Source organism: Amphibalanus amphitrite, unplaced genomic scaffold (genome assembly GCF_019059575.1).
Source record: "Amphibalanus amphitrite isolate SeventyFive unplaced genomic scaffold, NRLGWU_Aamphi_draft 000971F_arrow, whole genome shotgun sequence".
Classification (NCBI taxonomy): Eukaryota; Metazoa; Arthropoda; class Thecostraca; order Balanomorpha; family Balanidae; genus Amphibalanus; species Amphibalanus amphitrite.
The window spans coordinates 1-22,934 of NW_024882465.1; the positions used below are offsets into that span (position 1 = coordinate 1).

Consider the following 22,934-nt stretch of genomic DNA (forward strand, 5'->3'; position numbering starts at 1 on the left):
ATTATCCAGGTTTGTTTCACAAGCCGATTTCGGTGTTTCAGTCTGTCCTTTGTGCCAAAGATAGTTGTGGGAGACGTTGCCAGGCATAACTTTTCATGGTTTTGCAGGTTTTAGGCTGTTCCACGATTTCGTAAACAAGGTAGATGTAGTTTTGCGAATGTTTGTGTCGCCTCGAAGCTAATTTTAGCCTTGTTTGTTCCCTTGCCAATCCGATGGCCTTGCCATGGGATGGACATTTGTAGCTTTGCAACGAGTCAATCCCACTACAATCCGGGAATGATCTGGCCACCATCCGTCGCTTGGTCGCCTTGATTCCGTTTTGAGCTTTGCTCTGTTCGATAAAAAGCTACCTTCCCATCATAATGTTGCCAATTTCAGTCTGAGTGAGTAGATCTCTAGTCAAAATACACAGATACGGAAAGGGTGGCTGCTCAGAGGACAGGTGCTTTTTTGGCCACTTCTGATTAACCGGTTCGACTACGGACCATTTCCCCTTGAAAGCTTGAAGCATGAAATGACATCCACAACATATACAAAAAAGGACGAACATTTCAAACCGTCCCGGCTGACGGCTGTGATCAGTAGGCCCTGACGGGCTTCTTGCAGATGTGCCTCTCCGAGCACGTGTCGAAGCAGCACTTGTCACTGGGGGCGCACTGTCCGTCGTGCGCGCACTTGGTGAAGAACACCTTGCGGGGGCAGAGTCCACGTACCACGGGGCAGTCGCCGCCGTGAATATCCCCTGCAGAAAACGTCAGTCGGTGGTCAGAGACTGATGAATGATGAGGGGAGGAGAGCCGGGAGTCGAAATCTGAGCCGAATGACAGCAGCAAGGCAGATAACTACAGGGCGGTGGAGAGTTTAATGGGTGTCGATCATACTGAGGCTCAACAATAAAATACTAAAAGATCCAGTATCCACATTCAGGCATTCTTCTTCGGGACAATGTGCGTGAATAATTTGTATCCGAATTCTAGCCACGTGCGTGTTACCGGGTAAGATTTCAAGAGAGATGTAAATGTTCCCCATAAACTTGCCCCTCAAGCCCCGGTCTCAGTAGTGCCAGCAACACTACTGTTAACGCCAGACCCCTTGAGACCCTAATTTTTCGCGATTACTTTTAAATGCGTGAAGGAATTTCAACCAAGCTCAGGACATGGCCGTTTCAAGACAGGCCGAAACTTTTACAATTTAGATATTTTATCGCCATTTCAATATTTCAGGCACTTGTCATTGACTCGTAATGTTAACTGTTTTTCCATCCTGGATAGAGGCTTTCTACGTCATATGACATTAGGCTCCGCCCACGACTGCGGCATTGACCCGTGCCCATCAGCGACCTCTGTACAAACGACACCCCTGCCATCTGTGAAGGACTATGAATTTCGCTGACGCTTCACGTGCTATGAGTCAATTGCAGCAGACGGTCAAGTAAATGTTAGGCTCTTGTTGACTCTTGTATATAGGACCAAGAGGACCATCACTCCTCAACCTACTACTCAGTCGTGCTTCGAACAAACGTTAACGATTCCTAACAAATACGATTTTCGATGTAGGGTAGGGTAAGGTGCCTAATTAGCGACCCTTTCCGATTTGCGACCTACCTCCCTACAGAACAACTGGCAGGAGAAAACGGGGTAAAAATATCGTCGAAAGGTCAGCCATACTTTGGTTATCAAATTAAATTATTTTCCGGTCGTCGATGTTTCTGGTGGGATGTTTCAGGTGAGTTTAAATAAAAATGACGAGTTTCTTATCCAAAACGTGTGTGTTTGGGCCCTCTCTGATGAAAAGCGATGCACATTAGGATGATGCACCTTTTTTATTCTGAATCGACGTTCCTTCTTCAATTGATTGCCGTTTTCCCATAGTGAATCGCTCAACTGTGCACAGCATGGCGGTTAAAAATGTGTCGCAACTCATATTTCCTATTTGCGCCTGACATGGTCGCAAATAGCTCAAGAAGGGAAAGAAAGGGGAAAAGAGAGAAATGAAAATGAGGTGTTGCTGAAGCTTGCAATGTGTGGCAGGGGATGCCAAATGTCGTCACCGACTGCAGGGGTGCCGAATTCAGCGCGGACCTCGAATATCATACGAGATAGCCCGCAAAATTTGGGTTTCCGCCTTCTTTTCGCCTTTCGGTGCATCACGTGATCAGTTTTTACTTCCGTAAATGTGTTGGATAAACGTTCCATGTTCGAGTGATTGAGTGCTTTGCGTATAGGTTACCTTTTTGAGATCATATTTCATCTTTTCAGGCGTCGCATTTTTTGCCATTTTTAATATGGAGAAACCCATAGACTTATTAGCGACCCTCCCCGGTCGCTAATCGGGAAGAGTTCCCTATTAGCGTTTTTTTTGCAATGGTTTGCCAAAATGCTCACTACAAATAAGTTAGTGAATATTGGGGCAGAAAATGACTATATTTTAATAGAAAAATGAACGGTCTCTCCGAAAATCAAGCCAGTAATACAGTGGCACCCACAGAGCGTGAGCAATGACGGTTCAAATTAAGGGGGTCGCTAATTAGGCACCTTACCCTATCTGTTTGAAATACGAGCGAGCCGTATGATGTGAAGCTCAGGCAATTAACTTATTATTGCGTTGTTTGATGGTTGCATAGCGATGTACAAATCGGCAGCTACTTGGTGACATCCGACATCCCATTATCGCATTATCTGCAACGCCATAGGCTTTAAATACAGGTGAATATTTCCTAACCTTATGTCAGTTATATGCCATCTGCCCGTCATATGCAGCTTATAAAAAAAAAAATCAGCGAACATATCAGCATTGTAGAAGCAATGCGCATTGAGCATTTATGATTCCTTAGTCATCATGTCGCTCTCTGGGCACTGTCAGCCAAGACGCTACGCACAACTCCGCCGGCTTTCGGCACCGCTCGACCGTCGCCCGTCCCCGCTCCCCGCCACAGCGAGAGTGACCGCGCGCCGGCCCGAAACCGCCGCAGGCCAAGACCACAGAGGCGGGGCTTAGCTGTGACGTCATAACGTATCACAGACTGACTGGTGATAGCCTCTACACACCAGATGAAAATCTTGCTCGAAATTTAACATTACGAGTCAATGACAAGTGCCTGAAATATTGAAATGGCGATAAAATATCTAAATTGTAAAAGTTTCGGCCTGTCTTGAAACGGCCATGTCCTGAGCTTGGTTGAAATTCCTTCACGCATTTAAAAGTAATCGCGAAAAATTAGGGTCTCAAGGGGTCTGGCGTTAACAGTAGGTCCGTTCTCCTCATCCCACCCAGCGATGCAAATGGACCACTCACACTCAGCCTCTGCGTTCGTGCCGTCGTCGCAGCAGTAGAGCGAGTCGCGATGCGGGTGGCGGCACAGGTACCGGCAGTTGGCACTGTCCGGAGTCTGGCCGGCGATCGGACGGTTGTTAATCACCTCCTGGTTCACTGCAGCGGACAGATAGGGACAAATGTTAGCCTCACGAAGAGAGAGAGAGAGAGAGAGAGAGAGAGAGAGAGAGAGAGAGAGAGAGAGAGAGAGAGAGAGAGAGAGAGAGAGAGAGAGAGAGAGAGAGAGAGAGAGAGGGAGGGAGAGAGAGAGAGAGAGAGAGAGAGAGAGAGAGAGAAAGAGAGAGAGAGAAAGAGAGAGAGAGAGAGAGAGAGAGAGAGAGAGAGAGAGAGAGAGAGAGAGAGAGAGAGAGAGAGAGAGAGAGAGAGAGAGAGAGAGAGAGAGAGAGAGAGAGAGAGAGAGAAGCGATGCAGTTTGTATGATTGTATGATGTATTGATCACCAACAGGTAAAAACCCAATGACAGGTGAAGTCAGTTACTTTCAGACTCTGAGCCTTTCATGAATACAGTCTCTGAAGAGCTCAGTAGACGACGATATCGCCCGCGGCCCACTGTTTAAAGTTGAACTCACCGATGCCGCCCGTCTCGTCATTTGTGTTGATGATGACGACGCCCTCATGGCCGGCCTGGACGTTGACCAGCGTGCCGTCGACGTTCTGCTGCAGCTGGCTGGAGTTGATGGTGACCTGGTTGTCGGAGCTCTGTCTGCCGCCACCTCCCCCACCCTCAGCCCTCTGCAGGCTCTCTATGGTGCCCTGGTTGACGGTGCTCTGTGTGGCTCCGCCGAGACCGGTCTGTTTCTGTACGGAGACGGCGCCCGCCTCGCCCCGGTTGGTCTGCTGGCCGTCACCGGCGGAGTTCTGCACACTGGTGGCGTGCGTCTCACCTGGGGACGATACTACAAATAATGAGAGAAGAAAAAAGGCCAATTAAAGTATCCTTGTTTAGCTCCCAACAGTAGGGGAAAGACAATTGTCCCCTATGCGTTTGTAAATGCGTGTGCGTATATCCGTAAACTGTACCCGGTATATGGGTACTTACCTAATAAAATGACTGAAGAAATACATGTCAAAAGAAATTATTCTCATGGAAGCAAAACAGAACAAGTAAACAAAAACATTTGTCGGTTTTTCCTGTCCGGTTTTCCCAGTTTCTGGTCGTGCTGTTCCTTGCCGCAATCCCTGTCGTACCGCCGTAACCGCAATGTTGCACGGTGCTCTGGCTCACCGAACTGCACGCTGCTGCCGACCGGTGGACCCGGTGGACGTCGACTGTCGGTAAAGGTGATGGCTGATTGACTCCGACCCGAGCTCCGTCTGCCGTAGTAGGATCCGGAGGTCACCAGAGACACGGCTAGCGCCGCCAGCAGGATCTGCAGAGCCGACTTCATCTGCCGATAAGAATACAGTTTTTTTAGTGATCAAGTAAAAGGACTATTATTAGCATTGCATTATATTTAACAAACACTTTCATTTATTGACTTCTAGCGACAGATATAGGGGAGAGCGGGGCCAGTTGAAACGCGGGGTCAGATGAAACATTGCTTTATTTTCAACAATATGCAACATATGGCGTTGCCGACACCACTGGGCATCCGCGCTCGACCACTTCCTTTGTCAACGGCGTTTGGGCGGCAAACGGAAGGTAATTTTGATTTGACACTTGTTTTTGTGTTTTTGAGGGGCGTTTGGGAGAAATCGTTTTTATGAATATTTTGTGATATCTCATATACCTTTGTTTGCTGAAAGAAGAACTCCTGGCTCCGGAATAACACCTTATTTGGCCCTTCATTCAGCATGATGCCGTCCCTCCAGCTCGTTTGACATGTGCTTTACGGCGCGTGCGAGATGGCGGGAGCGGATGGGGTCAATTGAAACGCTTCTCTGAGGGTCAGTTGAAACAGCGCCACAGGCCGTTTCAATGGACCCCGGTGACCTTTGCAATGGTTATTGTTCAGGGGCTGTAAACATTAAAGGAAATAGTCCAACTTTGAAACGAGCTTTTAAACTGAACTATTAGTTTAATAGATCTCAATTTTTGATCCCTTTTTCTCCAGCCTTTTGCTTGAAAGCACACTATAGCCTGAGATATTTCTCATTTTTCTCATCCGCCCATTTTACCATAGTCTATGTACTTTATGTCACCTATTATGAGGAACTTTTCACTTTTAGCTTTCCAACGACCTATTGAATGTAGCATTTGGAAAAGTAAACCGGACAAAATATCTCCTTAAGAAAGTGGCCTTAAAGAGGAAAACATCCCATTGTTAAGGATAGGTGCAATTGACCCCATGGGCTGGTTCAATTGACCCTCGCATCGGGGTCATTTGAAACGGGCGTAGAGCTGTTTTATAAGCATGCGTTTGGCAGCAAAATATGTTTGAAACATAATTTTACATATCTTAAAATAAAGCCAAAAGAGCATATTTTTTCATGGCGTTGTGCATTTTTCGATTTGACAGCTAGATCTCGCTGTGCATGTCAATATATAAAAAGTGGTTCAACTGGCCCCGCTCTCCCCTAGGTATGCAATCTAACCTAGCCAAGCTACAGAAACTAAACAGGACCCGTCAACTTTTGGTCAGACCACTAGCCCTTGTACGAAAACATTTATCTTTCCTGTTAGGCGAAACCCGGATTCATGTTAGCATTGCTTTTGACACATAGTCATGCCATGCCTCCCGGTGCAATATGTCCTCAACTCGACTTATTTACACGTCGCCCAGCCCACAGTGTGTTGTGCGGGCTGCCTAACCGACGGACGCACTGGGTAGTGCGGGTTGCCTACCCGACAGGCGCGCTGTGTAGTGCGGGTTGCCTACCCGACAGGCGCGCTGTGTAGTGCGGGTTGCCTACTGCCTAGCCGTCAGGGTCGTGGTGTTTTGCGGGTTGCCTACCCGTCAGGCGCGCTGTGTAGTGCGGGTTGCATAGCCGTCAGGCACGTGGAGTTTTACGGGTCGTATAGCCGTCAGGCGCGTGGAGTTTTGCGGGTCGCCTATGCCATCAAACGAGCTTTATTGTGCTGGAGTCCGGCAGCCGGCATGATAGCCGGCCTTCCGGCCTTATAATTTCGATAATTTCGATAGGCTATGGAAAAAAATGTTGTCTTAGACCTGCCCGTAACATATACTCACAGCTCAGTGCTCCCTATGCGGGTGTGCGTTGCCGTCTTCCGTTCCCGTCTGTGTGCACTGCGCACGTGCCTCGCGACCGTGTTCCGTCCGGCACTGATCCGATCTGTCACTGAGACCGTCGGGACGGAGGCACGGAATGTTATACCTGCCGCCGACGCTGCGGTGAGACAGTTTCCACCACGACCGCACGGAAAGGCCCACTCGGTCGGCTGGACCACGAGCCGGCCGCCCCGCAGTCCCCCGCGGAACGGAGGTTCTGACAGAGCGGAGAATGACAAACCGGTGCGCACTTAAACTGATGGGGACAGTGAGGGGGCTGTCCCATATCACAGGTTCAGGCTTAAGTCGGTAGTTGCGGTACTCTTGAGAATGCAATGCTGCACATATTGTACATTGTGCAACCGATGACATGGCGTTTTAACAAAATTGTCACGCAATCTCATAGTTTCTGTTTCCTGAAAGCGCATTGTTTTTATTCCTGAGTGTGGAACAATGTTGTTTGTGCATGAAGCATGCATCCAGTCTTCATGACTTAAATCAACACCAAGACATATAACTTAACACAAATCAGTATGATTCAACAAAGCCATCCAGTATATTGGCACAACACGATAAGGCCAAACAGCGCAAAATTACGGTCCCAGAATACATCGTTCGACATCCTGGCTCGAGCGACACGCTCGAGCCACGCATCACAAACACACGAGCACCGAGCACCGTTTCTCGCGGTTACAGGAAGGGGACCTGACAGACGTGGTGCCGCGCGCAGCCGTTGTAGCAGCACACTTCTTCCTCGGTGCACTGGCTGTCGAAGGCGCACTTGGTGTATGACGTCGTCTCGTCGTTCTCGCAGAGCTCGGGCATTTCCGGACACTCCCCGTCGTGATAGTCGGCTACGGGAACAGACGGAGACGTGATCAGTGAGATGGGAACTTTGGAAGGTGGAGTGAACTTATGCTATCATGAGAGAGAAAATTGCTTTTGATAACAAATGCATGGCCAGGCCACTAGTACCACCCATCGATACAAATAATGCAAGGACTTAAATGTGACACACCACTCGCCGAATTCTAGTAAGATATTCTGTGAACGCGCATACAAGTTGTGTAATTGATTATAGCTAATACTCACATGTTCCGAGGTCCTGATTGTTGCCGAAGTCGCAGCAGTAGAAGGTGCGCTCGATGCGCCTGAAGCAGAAGTAGCGGCACGTGGCGCTGTCGTCCGTCACCTCTCCCAGCGGGCGGTCGTTGATCACCGTCTGCTCCACTGCGGAGAAGAGAGGCACAGAGTAGGTATGTAGTTTGAGTAAGGCAGCGCTGCAGACTTTCAAGGCTGGTGAACCATTTGCTTCATCGGGATAGCATAATGCTAATGCTCGTAACATTTGATCACCGTTTAACATTTCAACGTCTACATAACATTTGGCAAACGTTTGATCACACATTTTCACCTATTCACGTCCAAACATTCCCGCATCCTCACGCTGTTTCAAACCAAAAACAACATATTTTCTCGAGCCACTCACCGATTGCTCCGGACTCGTCGTTGGTGTTGATGATGACCACGCCCTGGTGGCCCTCCTGGACGTGCACGAACGTGCCGTTGGCGTTCTCCTGCTCCTGGGTGGCCTGCACGTTCACCTGCGTGTTGGACGCCTGCTGGCCGTCGCCGGTGCCGTTCCCAGTCAGCTCCTGCAGCGTCTGGATCACGCCCTGGTTGCTGGTGATCTGGGAGGCGTTGGTCAGGCCGTCCTGCTCCTCGATGAAGAAGAGAGCGTCACCGGATACCTCCAGTTCGGCGTCAGACTCGCCTGTCGGTCAAACACAGATACAAACATTAGCGACTGACGGTCGTCGTGGGTGAGGCATGGAGTGCAGAAACTATAGAATGGTATTTGACCACAACTAGTTTTTTATCATCCGACATCTCCAGATTAGTGACAATTAGTATCACCTTGAACCTTCCAAAGATCTTACCGGGCCCGGCCAAATCATCAGCGTTGATGATGACGACTCCCTCGAGGCCGGTCTGGACGTTCACCAGCGTCCCGTTGACGTTCTGCTGCAGCTGACTGGAGTTGATGTTGATCTGGTTGTTGGAGATCTGCTCGGCGCCGCCGGCAGTGCCATTGGCCTGCTGTAGGGCCTGTATGACGGCCTGGTTGCTGATCTCCTGCACGTTACCTCCGGGCCCGCCGGTCTGTTCCCGCTGCAGGGACGCGGCCTGTGCCGAGCCCTGGTTGGTCTGCTGGCCCTCGCCGCCGGTGGAGCTCTGAACGCTGGTGGCGCTCGTCTCACCTGTAGGATAGACAGACGCGGGGCAGCTGCTGAATTCGGTTGACAGTGGCACCCTACTGGACTCTCAGTTGAAAGGAGGTGTCGGATAACGGAATTCATCGTTTTTGAAAGAGGATTAACATTTTACTGTTCTCATGTCCGACTTGCATGGCTACATTGTATCGTTTAATTCAACAATTTTACACGAAGCGAGATTTTATGTTATCACAATCAAGATTACACAACACACAGGCATGCTGGTTGAAAATTGAAATAAATAGGTATGTCTGCACCGAACTTCTACATATGTCATGCATCAGTTTTTTCATATTCACCAGCCTGGAAGTTGCCTCCACCTCTCCACATATTCTCGTCGAAGGTGATCGAAGACCCGCCGCCACCCTGGGAGTCCTGACTGGCGAGCGGCCCCGCGGTGGCCAGGGTCGCCGCCAGCACCAGCGTCAGACTCCGGAGCACCAGCTGCATCTGGAGAGAGCAGGACGGTGGGATAATGCTCACAGATCTGCGCTACGTTACTACTAAACTTAGACGGGCACCACCGGGATCTGCCATAGTCATGATCGGTATTATTATTTTTACTAGGCACATTTTTAGCGTAGTTTCAACGTAAAATATTCAATATCCTCAATCATATGGAATCAACAATAAACTAAGCGGGTAAGTATAATGCACTTACTTTGTGCGTGTGTAGACGTAGAGTGTGCGTTACCTTCTTCTGCCGTCCGTTTCCTTGTCTTTCCACGTGTCACGGTCCCCTGATCCTTCCAGTACCGGTCCAATGCGTCACTGAGACCGTCGACGGACCAGTGGCAGATGATATAGCCGACACGCTGCACTGCGCTGCTACGAGCGAGCCGAACCGAGTGTTTACTGTTGATCGGTAGGTCGCAGGGCTTGCCAGTGTTTATATTAACACGTGCCGATCTGCAGTGCAGGCGTCACTGACGTGCAGGGGCCGGAAAACCGATGTCATGGGCTGTGTGTCGCTGCTAAATGACCCTCCTTTGAGTAAAAGAGCAGCAAAGTTAAAAGGCACAAGCGAAGTTTAACCCTTAAACCCTTAAGCGCCAGCATGATTAAATCTTGATATCATATTATCTTCTTGTTTCTTTTTCTGTCTATCTGCTTGTCTGTTTGTTTGTCGGCTCTTTCCGTACCTATGTACATAGGTATATGTATTATAGAATAGGGTAAAAACAAATGACCCATTAAATGGAATCCGGCAATCGCTGGAAACGTTTGATTCCTCTGTGTTCATCGCCTAACAGTCTTCTGTTAAATATGTCTCATTGCGTGAAATTTATGACGTCTCATTTTGACGTCACATTCCACAAAACGCATGCTATGCATTGGATTCATCAAATGTAATGCATGGTGGCGATTGAACTGTGAGCTCTTCTACTGGGCGATTTGCGCTAACTGCGTCATACTCACGTCATTGGATTTGGATAATTTCTAAACACTGAAAACCCACAGTCTTGCTGCGAGTGTTGCACGACTGCTCTAGACGTAAACACTAGCCTCTCGTTGAGGGAGACTCAGCGGGGCCGGGTGTCGGCTATAACATCTACCCATGGTCCGACGGAGGCCTCAGTGGCAGATCGGAATAGTAACGAACGGACGCGCGACAGTGACACGTGAACGAACGGAACGGAAGACGGAAGACGGCAGAGCACGCATACAGACACAGTGAGTGACTGTTAAACCATTTATTTTCTCTACGCTTTCATTTTCGTCTTAATGATTTCTGTATACCGTTCACGTAACAATGCTGAAAATAGCGCATGCTTTCACAGATTTAAGTGCATAATGTTTAGAGTCATGCCTTACACTAAACCATTCCCAGTACAAACGATGCTGCAGCATTCAAGCTAATCACATAACGAAAGAAATAACACCGCAGCTACAGCGCCCTTTGTGGTATATTTACTTTATGGTCTTTCCGGTGTCATGATGTCAAAGAAAACAGTTAACACTTACCGCTGAACTAAAATCTAACATGACTCAATGCATAACTCTACTAAATTTACGTTTAGATGGGCTTTCGTCCTTACCCACTGGTGAGCTTAATCCATCGCTAATTGCTCGGTAGCTCTTGAACACGTTCTAGCCCTCATGCAACATGTGCCGCACGACACAGCGCGCCTGTCGGCTTTAGCCAACCCGCAAAACTCCGCGCGCCTGACGGCTAGGCAACCCGCACCACACAGCGCGCCTGACGGCTAGGCATCCCGCACTACACAGCGCGCCTGATGGCTATGCAACCCGCACTACACAGCGTGCCTGACGGCTATGCAACCCGCACCACACAGCGCGCCTGACGGCTAGGCAGCCCGCACTACACAGCGCGCCTGATGGCTAGGCAACCCGCATAACACACAGCGCGCATGTCGGGTAGACGGCTCGCACAGAACGCGACTGAGTGAATGCGCCTGCCAAACGGAATATTGGATTTGATTTGCCCAAAAGCCGTGTGTTGCTTTGTTCAGATTTCATCCCTGTGCTGTTGGGCTGTTGGCTGCAGGCCTGAATGCATTCAAGCGTGAAATGAACGGGAAGATACCTAGTGTATGAAAGGTAACCACCGTGCAGAAACGTGTTTAGGACTACTCGAATGTTCAAGCACTTGCTCTAGGTGACATATTAACCATGTGGGCTGTCTGGTCGCAACGGTTCTCGTCCAGAGCATCGACATTCGGGGTGGTATGACTAAAGGGGCAGCGGTGAAAATCTCGTGTGATTGAATTCGTATGTGCGAATGTTTATCATTTTTGAGCGATGCATGATGTATTGTATAACTATTCTATTTTAATATTCTAATTGAGTCGTTTACGTGTTCCTATGACAGCACCACGCCCCGTCCCCTTCCCACAGATGCGGCTGGTGCTCCGAAGCTTGGCGCTGGTGCTGGTGGTGACTCTGGCCGCTGCGGGGCCGCTCGCCAGTCAGGACTCTCAGGGTAGCAGCGGGGCCAACATCGTCTTCGGCAGCCGGCGGCAGGGCGAGGGCGTAGGGACCAGCTCCCAGTTCGGTGAGCACAGGCGAGAAAGAAGCGAGAGCTCGTGTTTACCATTAGTTCGTAAATGAGGTCAATAAATCTTTTATAGCACAACACAGTGCGTAATCGTACGAGTGCCTATATTTTGCGTAGAATGTTGGTACTGAAACTCAGTTTTAAACAATTTTTTTTTCCAAAATATTTTAGCAAAACTAAGCAGCTTAGTCCACTTTCTCTTCGACCCAATCTGTACTTAAATGCATCGGATCTATTCTTTTGACTCAAGCTTTCTTTGAAGCTCTATGTATGTAACGTTCGTCCTCATGGCTGGACTAATAGCGTCATTATCGTTCCCAGGTGAGACGCACGCCACCAGTGTTCAGAACTCCACCGGTGACGGCCAGCAGACCAACCGGGGAGAGACGGGCGCCGTCTCCGTACAGAAACAGACTGGTCTCGGCGGAGCCACGCAGGCCACTAACAACCAGGGCGCCGTCCAGGCCCTGCAGACCACCGGCACCGGCAGCAGCGACGGCAGCAGCGACGGCAGCGACAGCGGGAGTGGAGGAACCGGTCGGCAGGTGTCCAACAACCAGGTCAACATCGTCTCCAGCCAGCAGCAGCAGAACGTCGAGGGCTCGCTCATCAACGTCCAGGGTGGAAACAAGGGAGTCGTGATGGTTAACAGAAAGAAGCCGGGCCAAGCCAGAGGTAAGCAATGCCTCGGGATGAATATTTAATGATCGTTATGAGCTTTTCGTTCCTTTTGGCGCTAGAGAGATAACTTAGCTGTAAACAACAACGAGAGTAACAAATACGTGCGCTTACATTTTAATGGGCTGAGTTGACATTTTCAACAGTTGATTGAATCGCGGAAGAATACATATAGGGGTGTTCGTACATGAATGATAATAGGTATGCACGTATTGGTGTAAACCATATATACGAGTATACGGCCTGATACCAGTTATTTCACGTGTCGGTTGTTTTCAGCTTTGGGAATGGGAGGCTCCATTCAGATGCCTGACGCTCACCAGACATCCCGTGACAACACCCTCCTCCAAATAATGGATAACAACGAGATCATCCTCGTCATAACCGCCAATAAAACCGAAAGTAAGGACAGAGTAATTATGATCGATTTTTAGTAAATCCCACGCAGCCGGATCTATAGAACTAAATACCCGAAAGTCATCGATATCTATCAACTTACTTTGCGATGTACACTACCCTATCAGGGTGTTGCAGATAAATTGGGACTAAGTTCATGACCTTACAAAAAATTTGGTATGCGGAGCAGCATGATCGAAATTTGACACAATATAATTTCAACAATTGTTTTTCATTTGATATTGAAATTTTAATCCTAACATATCACGCAGTCATGGAGCAGTGTCGGAGGGAAACGATTGGTGAGTTAGTTCGCGCCGGACAGAGCGCGAAGGACATGATAAGTTTAACTGGGTACCCAAAGTCTACCGTGTACCGAACTATCGCGACTGTAGGAGCTGGAGGGGATGTCGCTCGACGTTCTCACACACCTCGCAGTGACCGAAAACGGACACCAACATTCCTGAGCGGCTTGAAACGCTCGATACAGGCCAAAACGAGGACCTCGATGAACAAGCTTGCGCGTGCCCGTCACGTGAGCAAGAGCACCATCAGCAGAGCCGTGAGAGAGGACCTCGGGATGAAGTATTTTACCAGAAAACGACGAAGCCTCCTGACCGAACCAGCAAGAGCGATACGAAGGGAGAGGGCACCGAAGGTCCTCAATCTCCTCAAGCACCTCGGGAGTGACGTCAGAGTATTTGTCGATGAGAAAAAGTTCATCGTAGAAGAGGTCGCCAACCGCAGGAACTCGCGGGCTATCGCCTACAGCCCTGATGAAGTGGCTCCCGTGATGAAAGGCAAAAATCCGGGATCAGTAATGGTGTTCGGGGCCGTCGCAAGTGATGGCCGCATAATGCCGCCCCATTTCATGCCTGCTGGTGTGATGATCGACACTGACGCGTATTTGACCATCCTGAAGAAGTCTCTCATCCCCTGGATGATGAAATACTATGACTTGAGCAAAGTCATGCTGGTGCAAGACTCCGCCCCAGCACATGCTTCAAAGAGGGTACAAGATTTCCTGAGCCAGAGGATCCCCCTATATGTACCCAAGGACATATGGCCCTCCAACTCGCCTGACTTGAATCCATGCGACTTTTGGATGTGGGGCGTGGTAGAACAAAAGTCCAACTCGACCACTCCTGCCAACGTTTCTGACCTGAAGAAGGCCATCAGGAGGCAGTCAGCACCATTGACCAGGACGAGGCCCGGCGCGCGTGCTCCGCTTTCCGGCGCCGTCTCGAGAGGGTGCGGGACGCCGACGGCGGTCACATCGAGTGAAAAGGCTGTGCGTACATGACACAATACACGTGCGAAGTTTCAACTTTCTGTGTTTTAATTCACCGTATTTATAGCATGTTGAAATTAGGTCTTAAAATTCCCAATTTACCTGCAACACCCTGTACATATATTGATAAATCTGTTGTGTTCAGTTCAACCGGTATCTTATTCGTTAAGCCGTTAAAAGGAATTACAGGCTTTTAGTACTGAGCATATCATTTTAATGATAAAACGGAAAATAATGCAAAAAAAAACTCGTGTAAGTTGCACTCAACACAAGCGCATGGAACGGAAAGTAAAGTCTAACTTTGCGCCACCTTAGCACATCTCCTACGCCTCTGACGGCCCTCTGTGTGACCGTTCCAGAGATCGTGCAGCCTGAGCCGATACCGGAGGGTCCGAGCTGCCGGTATTTCTGCATCCGGCCCACCACCAATGAGCCCTACTGCTGCGACGACGGCACCAACAGGGCTGGGGACCGTAAGTAGAAACATGCATGATAAAATAATATACACGAGCAATAAGTGTGCATTAGATGCAAAGTAAATCAATGACCTGCAAGAAAAAAGACAGCCCAAATGTTTGGAAGATAAAATGCCGTGATTAAATGCGTACGTGTAAAATACTTATCGGCAACGTTTCTCCCGCCAATCAGTAATGTAGCATTTTAGGTCTCTCCCGTAATGTGCCGTAAGGCCAAACTCTCTTTGGCCTACCTGAGGTTTCTAACCACCCTCTCTCCCTCCTCCACAGCGTCAATTCACGGCGGCAAGTGTCCCCGTCTGCGTCTGCTCTGCATCAGATTCTCCTTCTTCAACAAGTGCGCGCACGACGGCCAGTGCGCGGCCAGTGACAAGTGCTGCTACGACGCCTGCATCGACATGCACATCTGCAAGAGGGCCGACCCCATCTAAACTCTGCTTCAACTGTGAATAGATGGTCGGACGTGCCTTACTGGGAACCTTTGCCTCAGTGATTCGTCCGCGGCTGCATGTGTGCGTCTGCCGGTCAAGCTCGCTGGCGAAATGATTGATATAACTACAACGCATTTAGTTGTGACTGCAATAAATTTAGCGCTGATTCCTTTAAAAAGTTTACCAAAATACTCGTAAATTTTGGTTTACACATCAAAGTACGTCATATAATACTTGAATTAACAAGGTCAATAAAGTGGCATTTAACTATCGAAAGTAATGATCGATCGAAGCAATTTAGTGCAACCATGATGCTGGCCATTACTTTATCAATTCCACGCATGACAGACCTGTAGTCAAGTTATTGTACGGTTGACTAACGGCGAAAAAGGTGAGACATTTCAAAGCCCTCAGTCACAAGCAGCGCCCCCTCGCAGATGACCAGCTAGCGAAGCCGAGAAAGCTACGCCCATTGCCCAGCTCAATCAGCTAAGCCATCCACTAGATAAAGTACGGAGCACCACCTTTTGTGCTGAAGCTAACTATTTCTGATTTGTTTTAGAAGCTATGAGAATCTGCCTCACTCCGAAGCCTAACTACCTGTCTAAGCGTAAGCGCATCATTCGACAGTTTTTGTGACAAATAGGTACTCCATTTGTTATGCGCGTTCAGTTACTAAGAAAAATAATAATTAAAAAACGGTCGTGTATTATTTTTATCACACTGAGTTGTACAAAAAAACGACACACCCGTCAGATCCAACAGCCCCATCCAACACCTGGTCCTTCCAGGCCACGGCGCCCGCGCCATCACGCGCCGATCATGCCATACAGCAGTTTGATCTCTCGCCGGTAGATGTCGTCGTCGACGTACGGAGTCTCGAGCACTATCGGTAGCCGCTGGAAGCGCGGGTCGGCCAGCACACGCATTATACCGGCCTTTCCGATGGTGCCCTTGCCGATATTCTCGTGACGGTCCTTGTGACTTCCGACAAGACCTAAAATCAGACAAAAAGTCATATGACAGGTCAGTTGACTGGTCAGATGACAGGAGAGCACAGCAGACAATGGGAAGGACGAGAGACGAAGTCAGGGTCAGTGCTGCAAGTGTCAGTGTTGCAAGAAAATAACCCTGCGGGGCAATTTGGCCGCTTTGCATACCTTTGTAAAACGTAAAAAATCAGGCATAAGTAGTTGCTCTATCATTTTCAGTTTACTGTACCAGAAAGTAAAATGAATGCTACACCTGCCAGCGTTGAGGAGAGTGCAGAAATATGTCGCCAGTTTCGAGCAACAGCGCTTCCTAAAAAAGCGGCCAATTTACCCCATCCTCCCCTACTTGAGGTGACCTCCCCGGTCCCACCGCTCACTCTAACCCCTCCCCTTCTCCAACGGAGGACCGATCCGCGGCCTCTCCGATCCAGAGGCGGTATTTCGCCGGCACCGTCATAGTCAGGTGCCTCTCGCTGTCCAATAGCCGGCCCACATACATCAGTGCAGGGGCCATAAATTACCAACAACCGATCAGCAACGGCAGAGAAGGGGGAGGGGAGAGGAAACGGGCGGGAGACGGCAGGACGGGGAGCAGGCTGGGCTGCTCTCGCTGAATTACTTCAAACGGCCTCTCATGAGTCTGACTAATGTCTCCGATCAGACGGCCGTGATCGGACCAGCGCGGCGGCCGGCCCGCTGAATGATTGCGAGTGCTTTTGAGCTACTGCCCCAACTATCTTAGCAGCTTTCTCGCCTTCGCTCATCTGATTGGCTCAGGAGTTGCCATAGGCCGCGTAATTTCTATGCTGGCCAGTCATGCTTCGCGATTGACCATTCCGTTACTAAGGCCTACGGAGGAATATCTTTAGAGACTGACGTCACTACTATCAGAAAGGGGCATCACTAACGTCACCATTCGTTTGATTGAGCTACTCACTTTTCGAGTCATTGAGGTGGACGGCGCGGAGTCTGTTCAGGCCCAGGACGGACTCAAAGTCAGCCATCAGCGTGCTGAAACCGGCCTCGGTCGATAGGTCGTACCCTGTGGTCAGGGGAGATGGGTCAGCCTCCGGGCACAACGGAGAGAGGGGAGGGAGAGAGGGAGGGGAGGGGGAGAGAGAGGGGGAGGGGGAGGGGGAGGAAGAGGGAGATGGAGAGGGAGAGGGAGAGGGAAGAGGGACAGGAGAGGAAGGAGGGAGAGGGGAAGTAAGACGGAGGAGAGATGGGCGTTACATAGCACACCGCGTAGAGACTAAAGCATACGTATGTACACATACCCAAAACTTATTAAAAAAAGTTTGCAGTTTACGGATCAAAAGAGCCAGTAGAGTCAAAGTCAGCGGCAACAGTGTAAGTTTGAACCATGTAAATGTAACGAGTAGTTACTTCGTGGAGACTTGGCGCAACTTTTATAAAACTAAGTAAGCATGAATTTATATCAATGAAACTTTATATTTCTCTTTCACATTGGTATTAACCCTATTCCTGGCGGGGGGGGCCTCAGGAGCCCCCCCCCTGAGGTTTTTTGGTTATATCTCCCAAACGCGTTGAGCTAGGAAGCTCAAATTTTCTGACTTTTCCTAAAAGGCTTCTACGCAACATGTCTGAAAATTTTGAGTTGATCTGACCTCAGGTCAGGTCACCAGAGGCGGTTTGGTGACGCTACCTCAGAAAAGTTTGCAATCACGCCAGAGCTAGAGTTTTTGACCGATCAATTTCTTCTCTTCAGGGTTTAGTTAGGATACCAGTATGTGCAATTTGTATATCTCGGAATTTTGATATCGGTGACCTAAGGTCAGGTCAATTTCGCGACCTCCCCAATTATAAGTCAATGGGGGAAAAATCAACTCCCTGTTTTTACCACTAAAACGGGTCGGAATGGCCCCATATACCATACATGACTTCATATACGATCAACCTTCACTACCTTGAGGTCTGTTTTGCTGTTGGGCAGCTGTGAGGTCATGTGACGTCATCAAAGGTCACCAAAGGTTTTTGGCCAATAACTCCGTACAGGAATAAGATACAGACGCGTGGATGGTCTCATTGTGTTCAGCTCGTCAAGACGCATCGAATGATATACATGATGACCTCGAGGTCACGTGACCTGAGGTCAACCTTTGACCTTGACCTTTCGAGGTCAACATATATATCATTCGATGCGGATTGACGAGAGGATCACGATGATGCCCTTAGTTTGTTCCTATCTTGACTAATTCGAAAGTTATTCGAGAAAAACTCTCTCCATATCTAGTGCCGCCATTTTGACTTTTTCGACCCCTGTGACGTCATCTTTGACCTGACCTGAAAATGACCTTAGTAAAAATTGTAGATCTTGGCCGTGCGTATCCGATGCCGTTTACCGCTTGTCGCTATCTTGCTTCGTTCTCGAGATCTCAGGGGGGGGGGGCCGAATCGGCCCCCCCCGCCAGTTTCTTGTCCCGGCGGAGCCCGCCAGGAATAGGGTTAAATAAAGAATATAATTTTCTGGTGCAAAAATATTTTCGCGTGATACCAAGGCAAGCAGTAAAATCTCATTTTATTATTTGGGAAAAATATAACTATAGTGTTTCTGGGGACCCTCGGCTAACAAACACCCGAACATTCAGCGTCACATATACAGACAGAAGCACCGCCTGCTCAGCATTACATTTGGGGTTTACAGTCACAGTCGAAACTAAAATGTGTGTCCAACGTGCCAATTACGGATGGTACATCAACACAAAAGGCTTCCAAATTGCTGTGTGTTAGTGTACTAGTTATACTGTAAAACACACCCATGTTCTTTCATTCATCAGCATAAATGAAAAAAGAGTAAACGTTTTGCGAGTGAGAGAATATTCAGTTCCGTGAATGCCGCTCCACGTAAAATTTGTATGAATTTCTTTCCATCTCAGCTGTCAACAGCACGCTACATAGGCATGATTAGTGTCAGAAGGCCGATTTATTACGGCTCACTATTACGCCGGCTCCTGACACCTCTGATTTACACTAACAAGGCTCCAATGAAATGCTTCATAACTCAAAGATAACTTTCGACACAACTTCAGAAGGACCCGACATGTTTGCTATCTCAACTAACATGCCTATTGGCATCACTTGCAACAAGGCCAAAGTTTGACATGTCTTTACTGAGTTGTTCAAGTACGCCGTCAACACAGCGTGGTACGGAGCGCAGTAGGGTAAGTCGCAAGGTACGCCAACGAGCCAAACTGTACAACACAGTACAGGGTGTCTCAAAAGTTCGCTTACAGGTACCAGCCATGCTTTTTTGTCAATAATTCTGAATCAACATGAAATTAACAGTCGAAATTTTGCATGGGCATTGGTAACAACCTTCCTCAAGCAGCTTCATTGTTTTCAAGCGCATTCGACCCTTCATGAGCACACAAAAAGGGTTCACCTCTGACCATGGATCAGGCATGAAAATGGAGGTCGCATACTCGGGTCGGCTGAGAAACTCTCTGCTTCACGAGTAATGGGAATGGTTAGGTCGGAAATGACACATGGCAAAGTGTCGGCGATGATGAGTACAACATGATGGTCATCTAATAAAAACGGTGGCTAAAATTTTTGAAGGACAAAACCATGCGAGACTAACAGCGCTTTGAACGACCCTTGTACCGCAGCAGACTCGTGCTCCGGAAAGCAGCTGAAAATGCAGTCCTAACTATTGAAAAATGACTAGAAGCTCACAGACAGAGGTTACCCAGTTTCAAAAATTGCAGGTCATTATAAAATAAAGACAAAATATCATTTAAAATTGTTTATAATATCTATAACGCTAAATTTTGAGGGAAAATAATGCGAAAATCGTCAATGCCGAGGACAAGTGACCCTCCAAAAGTGTCAATTATTGTAAAGTTTTATCTAACGAAGTTTCAAGAGGCAGATCTCGAGCAAATAGCTTTCTTTTACACACAAAATCCGGACAAAACCGCACGATGGACAGGTTTTGGCCGTTTACAAAGCAGAACCTCTCCTGAGGAAAACACTCCGGAACCCAGCGAAGGTCTTGGCATTGGGAATGACGAGCGTTCGGGATTTGCAAATTTTGCAAAATGTGTCTAAGAAACAGATGGCCGACACATTCTGCTACGATATGCTGCGAAAAATTTGCCCCTGGCACTTCCCATTTGTTCAGGAATGGGGTTGTTTTGAAAAGGAAAATGGTGCTTGGGAGGTCGGCGCCAGTCATTCATGAAGGAGTTAGCGCCAGAGAAGACCTACAAAATACTCACGGATGGTGTCGATGCAAGCTTTCGGCTTTCAGGGAGAAGCGGATGTTGCCGGGGAGCTCGTCAAACCTAAATCCGACGCAGAAACTGCGGGGAATTCCCCTACAAGAGCTTGAAAGCTGGTAACCTTTTATCAGCCTCCGGCAGCTGACGGAGTGACGAAAATCGGTATGGGCAAATATTTTTGGAGATACAGCAAAGGGTTTGGTTTCCAACCTTCCGAATCAGTTGTCAAAGATGCATATTTGTCTAGTGTACACACGGACACCAAAACCTTAGATTTTTGACCGGTTCTTATATGCTTTATTGACATGGGAAATGTGTAAACGAACTTTTGAGACACCCTGTACACGGTTCGATCCGGTGCGGTACGCAGTACGCTCCAGTGCAGCTATCACAGTGCAAGGAACACGGTACACCTTACCACACGTCACAACAGTCCGGTACGACACGGTAAACGCTACCAAACGGCACGGCACGTTGCCCTACAGCAGACTCGTCGATCGGCGGCCGACTCGCCGTCGTTTGGCGCTCGCAGCCGTCAGGAGCGGCGTCTCATTAGAGCCGCCGGCCGATTTATAGCCGCGAGTCGACCGACCGACCGACCGCCTCGAGCGGGGCACGGAAGGAACAGCGGCAGGGGCGACCCCCGGGAAATCGGCACCGTGAGTCCACACCAACCGGCGGGAGAGTCCTCGCTGACCAAAGAGTCTCCGTGCCCGCTGACAGGGACTCCCCTTCATGCGACATGCAGATCCGTCACAGAGATAGAAATTTGCCACGGGGCCAGGCGATCGATATTTGCGCCATTTCATGGTGAGAGGACAACAACTACACGAATTAAACACCACCCTTGGGTCTGAGAAAGCGGCGCCCCACAGTGATGACACTGGAGCAGGCCGGTCGACGCAAACAAGCCCCGCAGCTGACTGGGAGGATAGGGGGAGATGGACAGAATCGCTCACCTGCCGCGTGGGCGTGACACGTGTCCAGACAGACTCCGATCCGGTCCTGGTCCTCCACCAGGTCGATGATAGCCCGCAGCTCGCGCAGGTCACCGCCCAGTGTGTTGCCCTGCAGAAAATTAGGTGAGGTCAGGCAATCGTTCATCGTATTATCCTTAAAATGATTTAATCAGATGTGCTTGATTTACTCAACTTAATTAGGATGCTACATCAAGATTTGATAAGGCCAAATCAGAGACCAGTGATAGACCAGGGCCCCTCATGTGTCCCCATTTTCTTCTCGTTCTATACCGGAATCGGACTCATTGATATCAATCATCATACTTGAAGTGAAAGTACAGCAAAAATAAAAATATTAGAGAAAGTTCACGTCGTTTAGCAAGAACCTAAAAGCCGCCATAAGACGCGGGTGGATGGTCCACCAGGGTCAGCATCGGATCCCGTTCAAAGTGCGGCATTCCTAATCGCCGACCGCCTGTTACAAAATGGCCAAAGTTATGTGCCGCCGTTTCAGCTATCCGGATGCGTACCGTCTGACCCCTCTGTGGGCCCCAATAGCGCACGGTTGACGACCCTGGCCCGGTGCCGAACGGCCCCTTAAAATCGGCGTCCAGGAGACCTACCGTAAACCAGAGCAACTTTGGTCCATCGGTGCAACTTTGGTCCACCATGGAAAAGATACTTTGCTGATTTTTTAAAAAATCCATCGTAATATTTGGGACATTTTTTCATGCAGGCAATTTAGCCCAATATGTGCCCTAACTATGTGTGAACAGACCTGCTTTTGTTATGTGACCTTGACAGCAGCAGAATTTTTATAATAAAAGCCTTGATTTTGGCGTAAAAAACAGAAGTTGCTAGGATGATGTAAGGAGCGGAACTGGTAAGAACTGGAGCGACACTGGCTATCTAGACAGTAAGTACATGAGTTCTCCAAAGGCTTAGAGGAAGAAAACCCCCATTTTCTTTTTATGGTCATTTTTTTAGGGGTGGTGGTCAAAGTTGCAAGCACTTTTTCCGTCAAAATGCTACAACTTTGGTCCACCAGGAAATCATTCTTAGGAAGCTTCTCATCACTATAGCATACTTTTTTTCGTCATTTATGACAGTCAATGCTGGAAGTTATTGATGTTAATAGTCGATTGGTTATGCTGCTGCGTCTATATTTCATTTTTAGCCCTCCAAATCCAGATTATTTCCCAGCCTGTTGTATTCCATACCAATCCAATATGATTTTTCCTGTTTCAGGTCCGAGTTGTGCCATAAGATACGAAAATCCGTGCCATGGAGCAGTTTGATAATAGGTTTAAGTGGCCTAGGCATGATGATATTCTTACCTACTCATTCAGCGATGTCATCCGCAAGCTCCAGCCTCCCATCCGGTTGGCACCCGTGGACAATTCACCTTCATTTGTTAGAGAACTGTCAAGTGACTTCTGAAGGTGCTGAGTTTTGTGGTTCTTACTCAGCTGCTCATTTAAAAGCCAGAGTGCTCATGTGATTTTACTCCATCCAAAGCCCGGAACAGCCGTTCACTGTGAATCTGTTGCCCCATTGTAAACCAGTGTTTCTGTGATTGTTTTCAGCCAGTTGAAGTCCTGGTGTGTCAGGATATTTTTTAAAAGAACTTATGTGGACCAAAGATGCTCTGTAAAATACCATTTTATC

At 48.6% G+C, this 22,934-nt stretch overlaps 4 protein-coding genes across 6 annotated transcripts in view; 1 reads left to right on the forward strand and 3 right to left on the reverse strand.

The window, feature by feature from the left end:
- Positions 1–3,853: 3,853 nt before the first annotated feature.
- On the reverse strand, positions 3,854–6,584 carry LOC122368726. Its single transcript, XM_043342937.1, has 3 exons — positions 6,466–6,584; positions 4,560–4,722; positions 3,854–4,218 (listed from the first exon to the last, which is right to left on the reverse strand). The coding sequence occupies exons 2-3, from the start codon at positions 4,720–4,722 to the stop codon at positions 3,854–3,856; spliced, it is 528 nt and encodes a 175-aa protein (XP_043198872.1). The 5' UTR covers positions 6,466–6,584.
- A 457-nt stretch (positions 6,585–7,041) lies between these two features.
- On the reverse strand, positions 7,042–9,922 carry LOC122368721. Its single transcript, XM_043342930.1, has 6 exons — positions 9,442–9,922; positions 9,080–9,230; positions 8,445–8,765; positions 7,994–8,278; positions 7,597–7,734; positions 7,042–7,358 (listed from the first exon to the last, which is right to left on the reverse strand). Exons 2-6 carry the CDS (start codon positions 9,228–9,230, stop codon positions 7,195–7,197), a joined length of 1,059 nt encoding a protein of 352 aa, XP_043198865.1. The 5' UTR covers positions 9,442–9,922; the 3' UTR covers positions 7,042–7,194.
- Positions 9,923–10,239: 317 nt separating this feature from the next.
- LOC122368724 lies at positions 10,240–15,347 on the forward strand. Its single transcript, XM_043342936.1, has 6 exons — positions 10,240–10,454; positions 11,640–11,796; positions 12,121–12,474; positions 12,757–12,879; positions 14,524–14,637; positions 14,911–15,347. The coding sequence occupies exons 2-6, from the start codon at positions 11,640–11,642 to the stop codon at positions 15,069–15,071; spliced, it is 909 nt and encodes a 302-aa protein (XP_043198871.1). The 5' UTR covers positions 10,240–10,454; the 3' UTR covers positions 15,072–15,347.
- Positions 15,348–15,762: 415 nt separating this feature from the next.
- LOC122368723 (probable endonuclease 4) overlaps positions 15,763–22,934 on the reverse strand; it is a 39,748-nt gene continuing 32,576 nt past the window's right edge. For all 3 annotated transcript variants that reach the window (XM_043342934.1, XM_043342935.1, XM_043342933.1), the window contains exons 6-8: positions 21,267–21,375; positions 17,001–17,105; positions 15,763–16,068 (exon numbers count right to left, since the gene is read on the reverse strand). In XM_043342934.1, the coding sequence (XP_043198869.1) occupies positions 15,881–16,068; positions 17,001–17,105; positions 21,267–21,375 (402 nt within the window). In that variant the 3' untranslated portion in view covers positions 15,763–15,880. The remainder of the gene's footprint in view (positions 16,069–17,000; positions 17,106–21,266; positions 21,376–22,934) is intronic.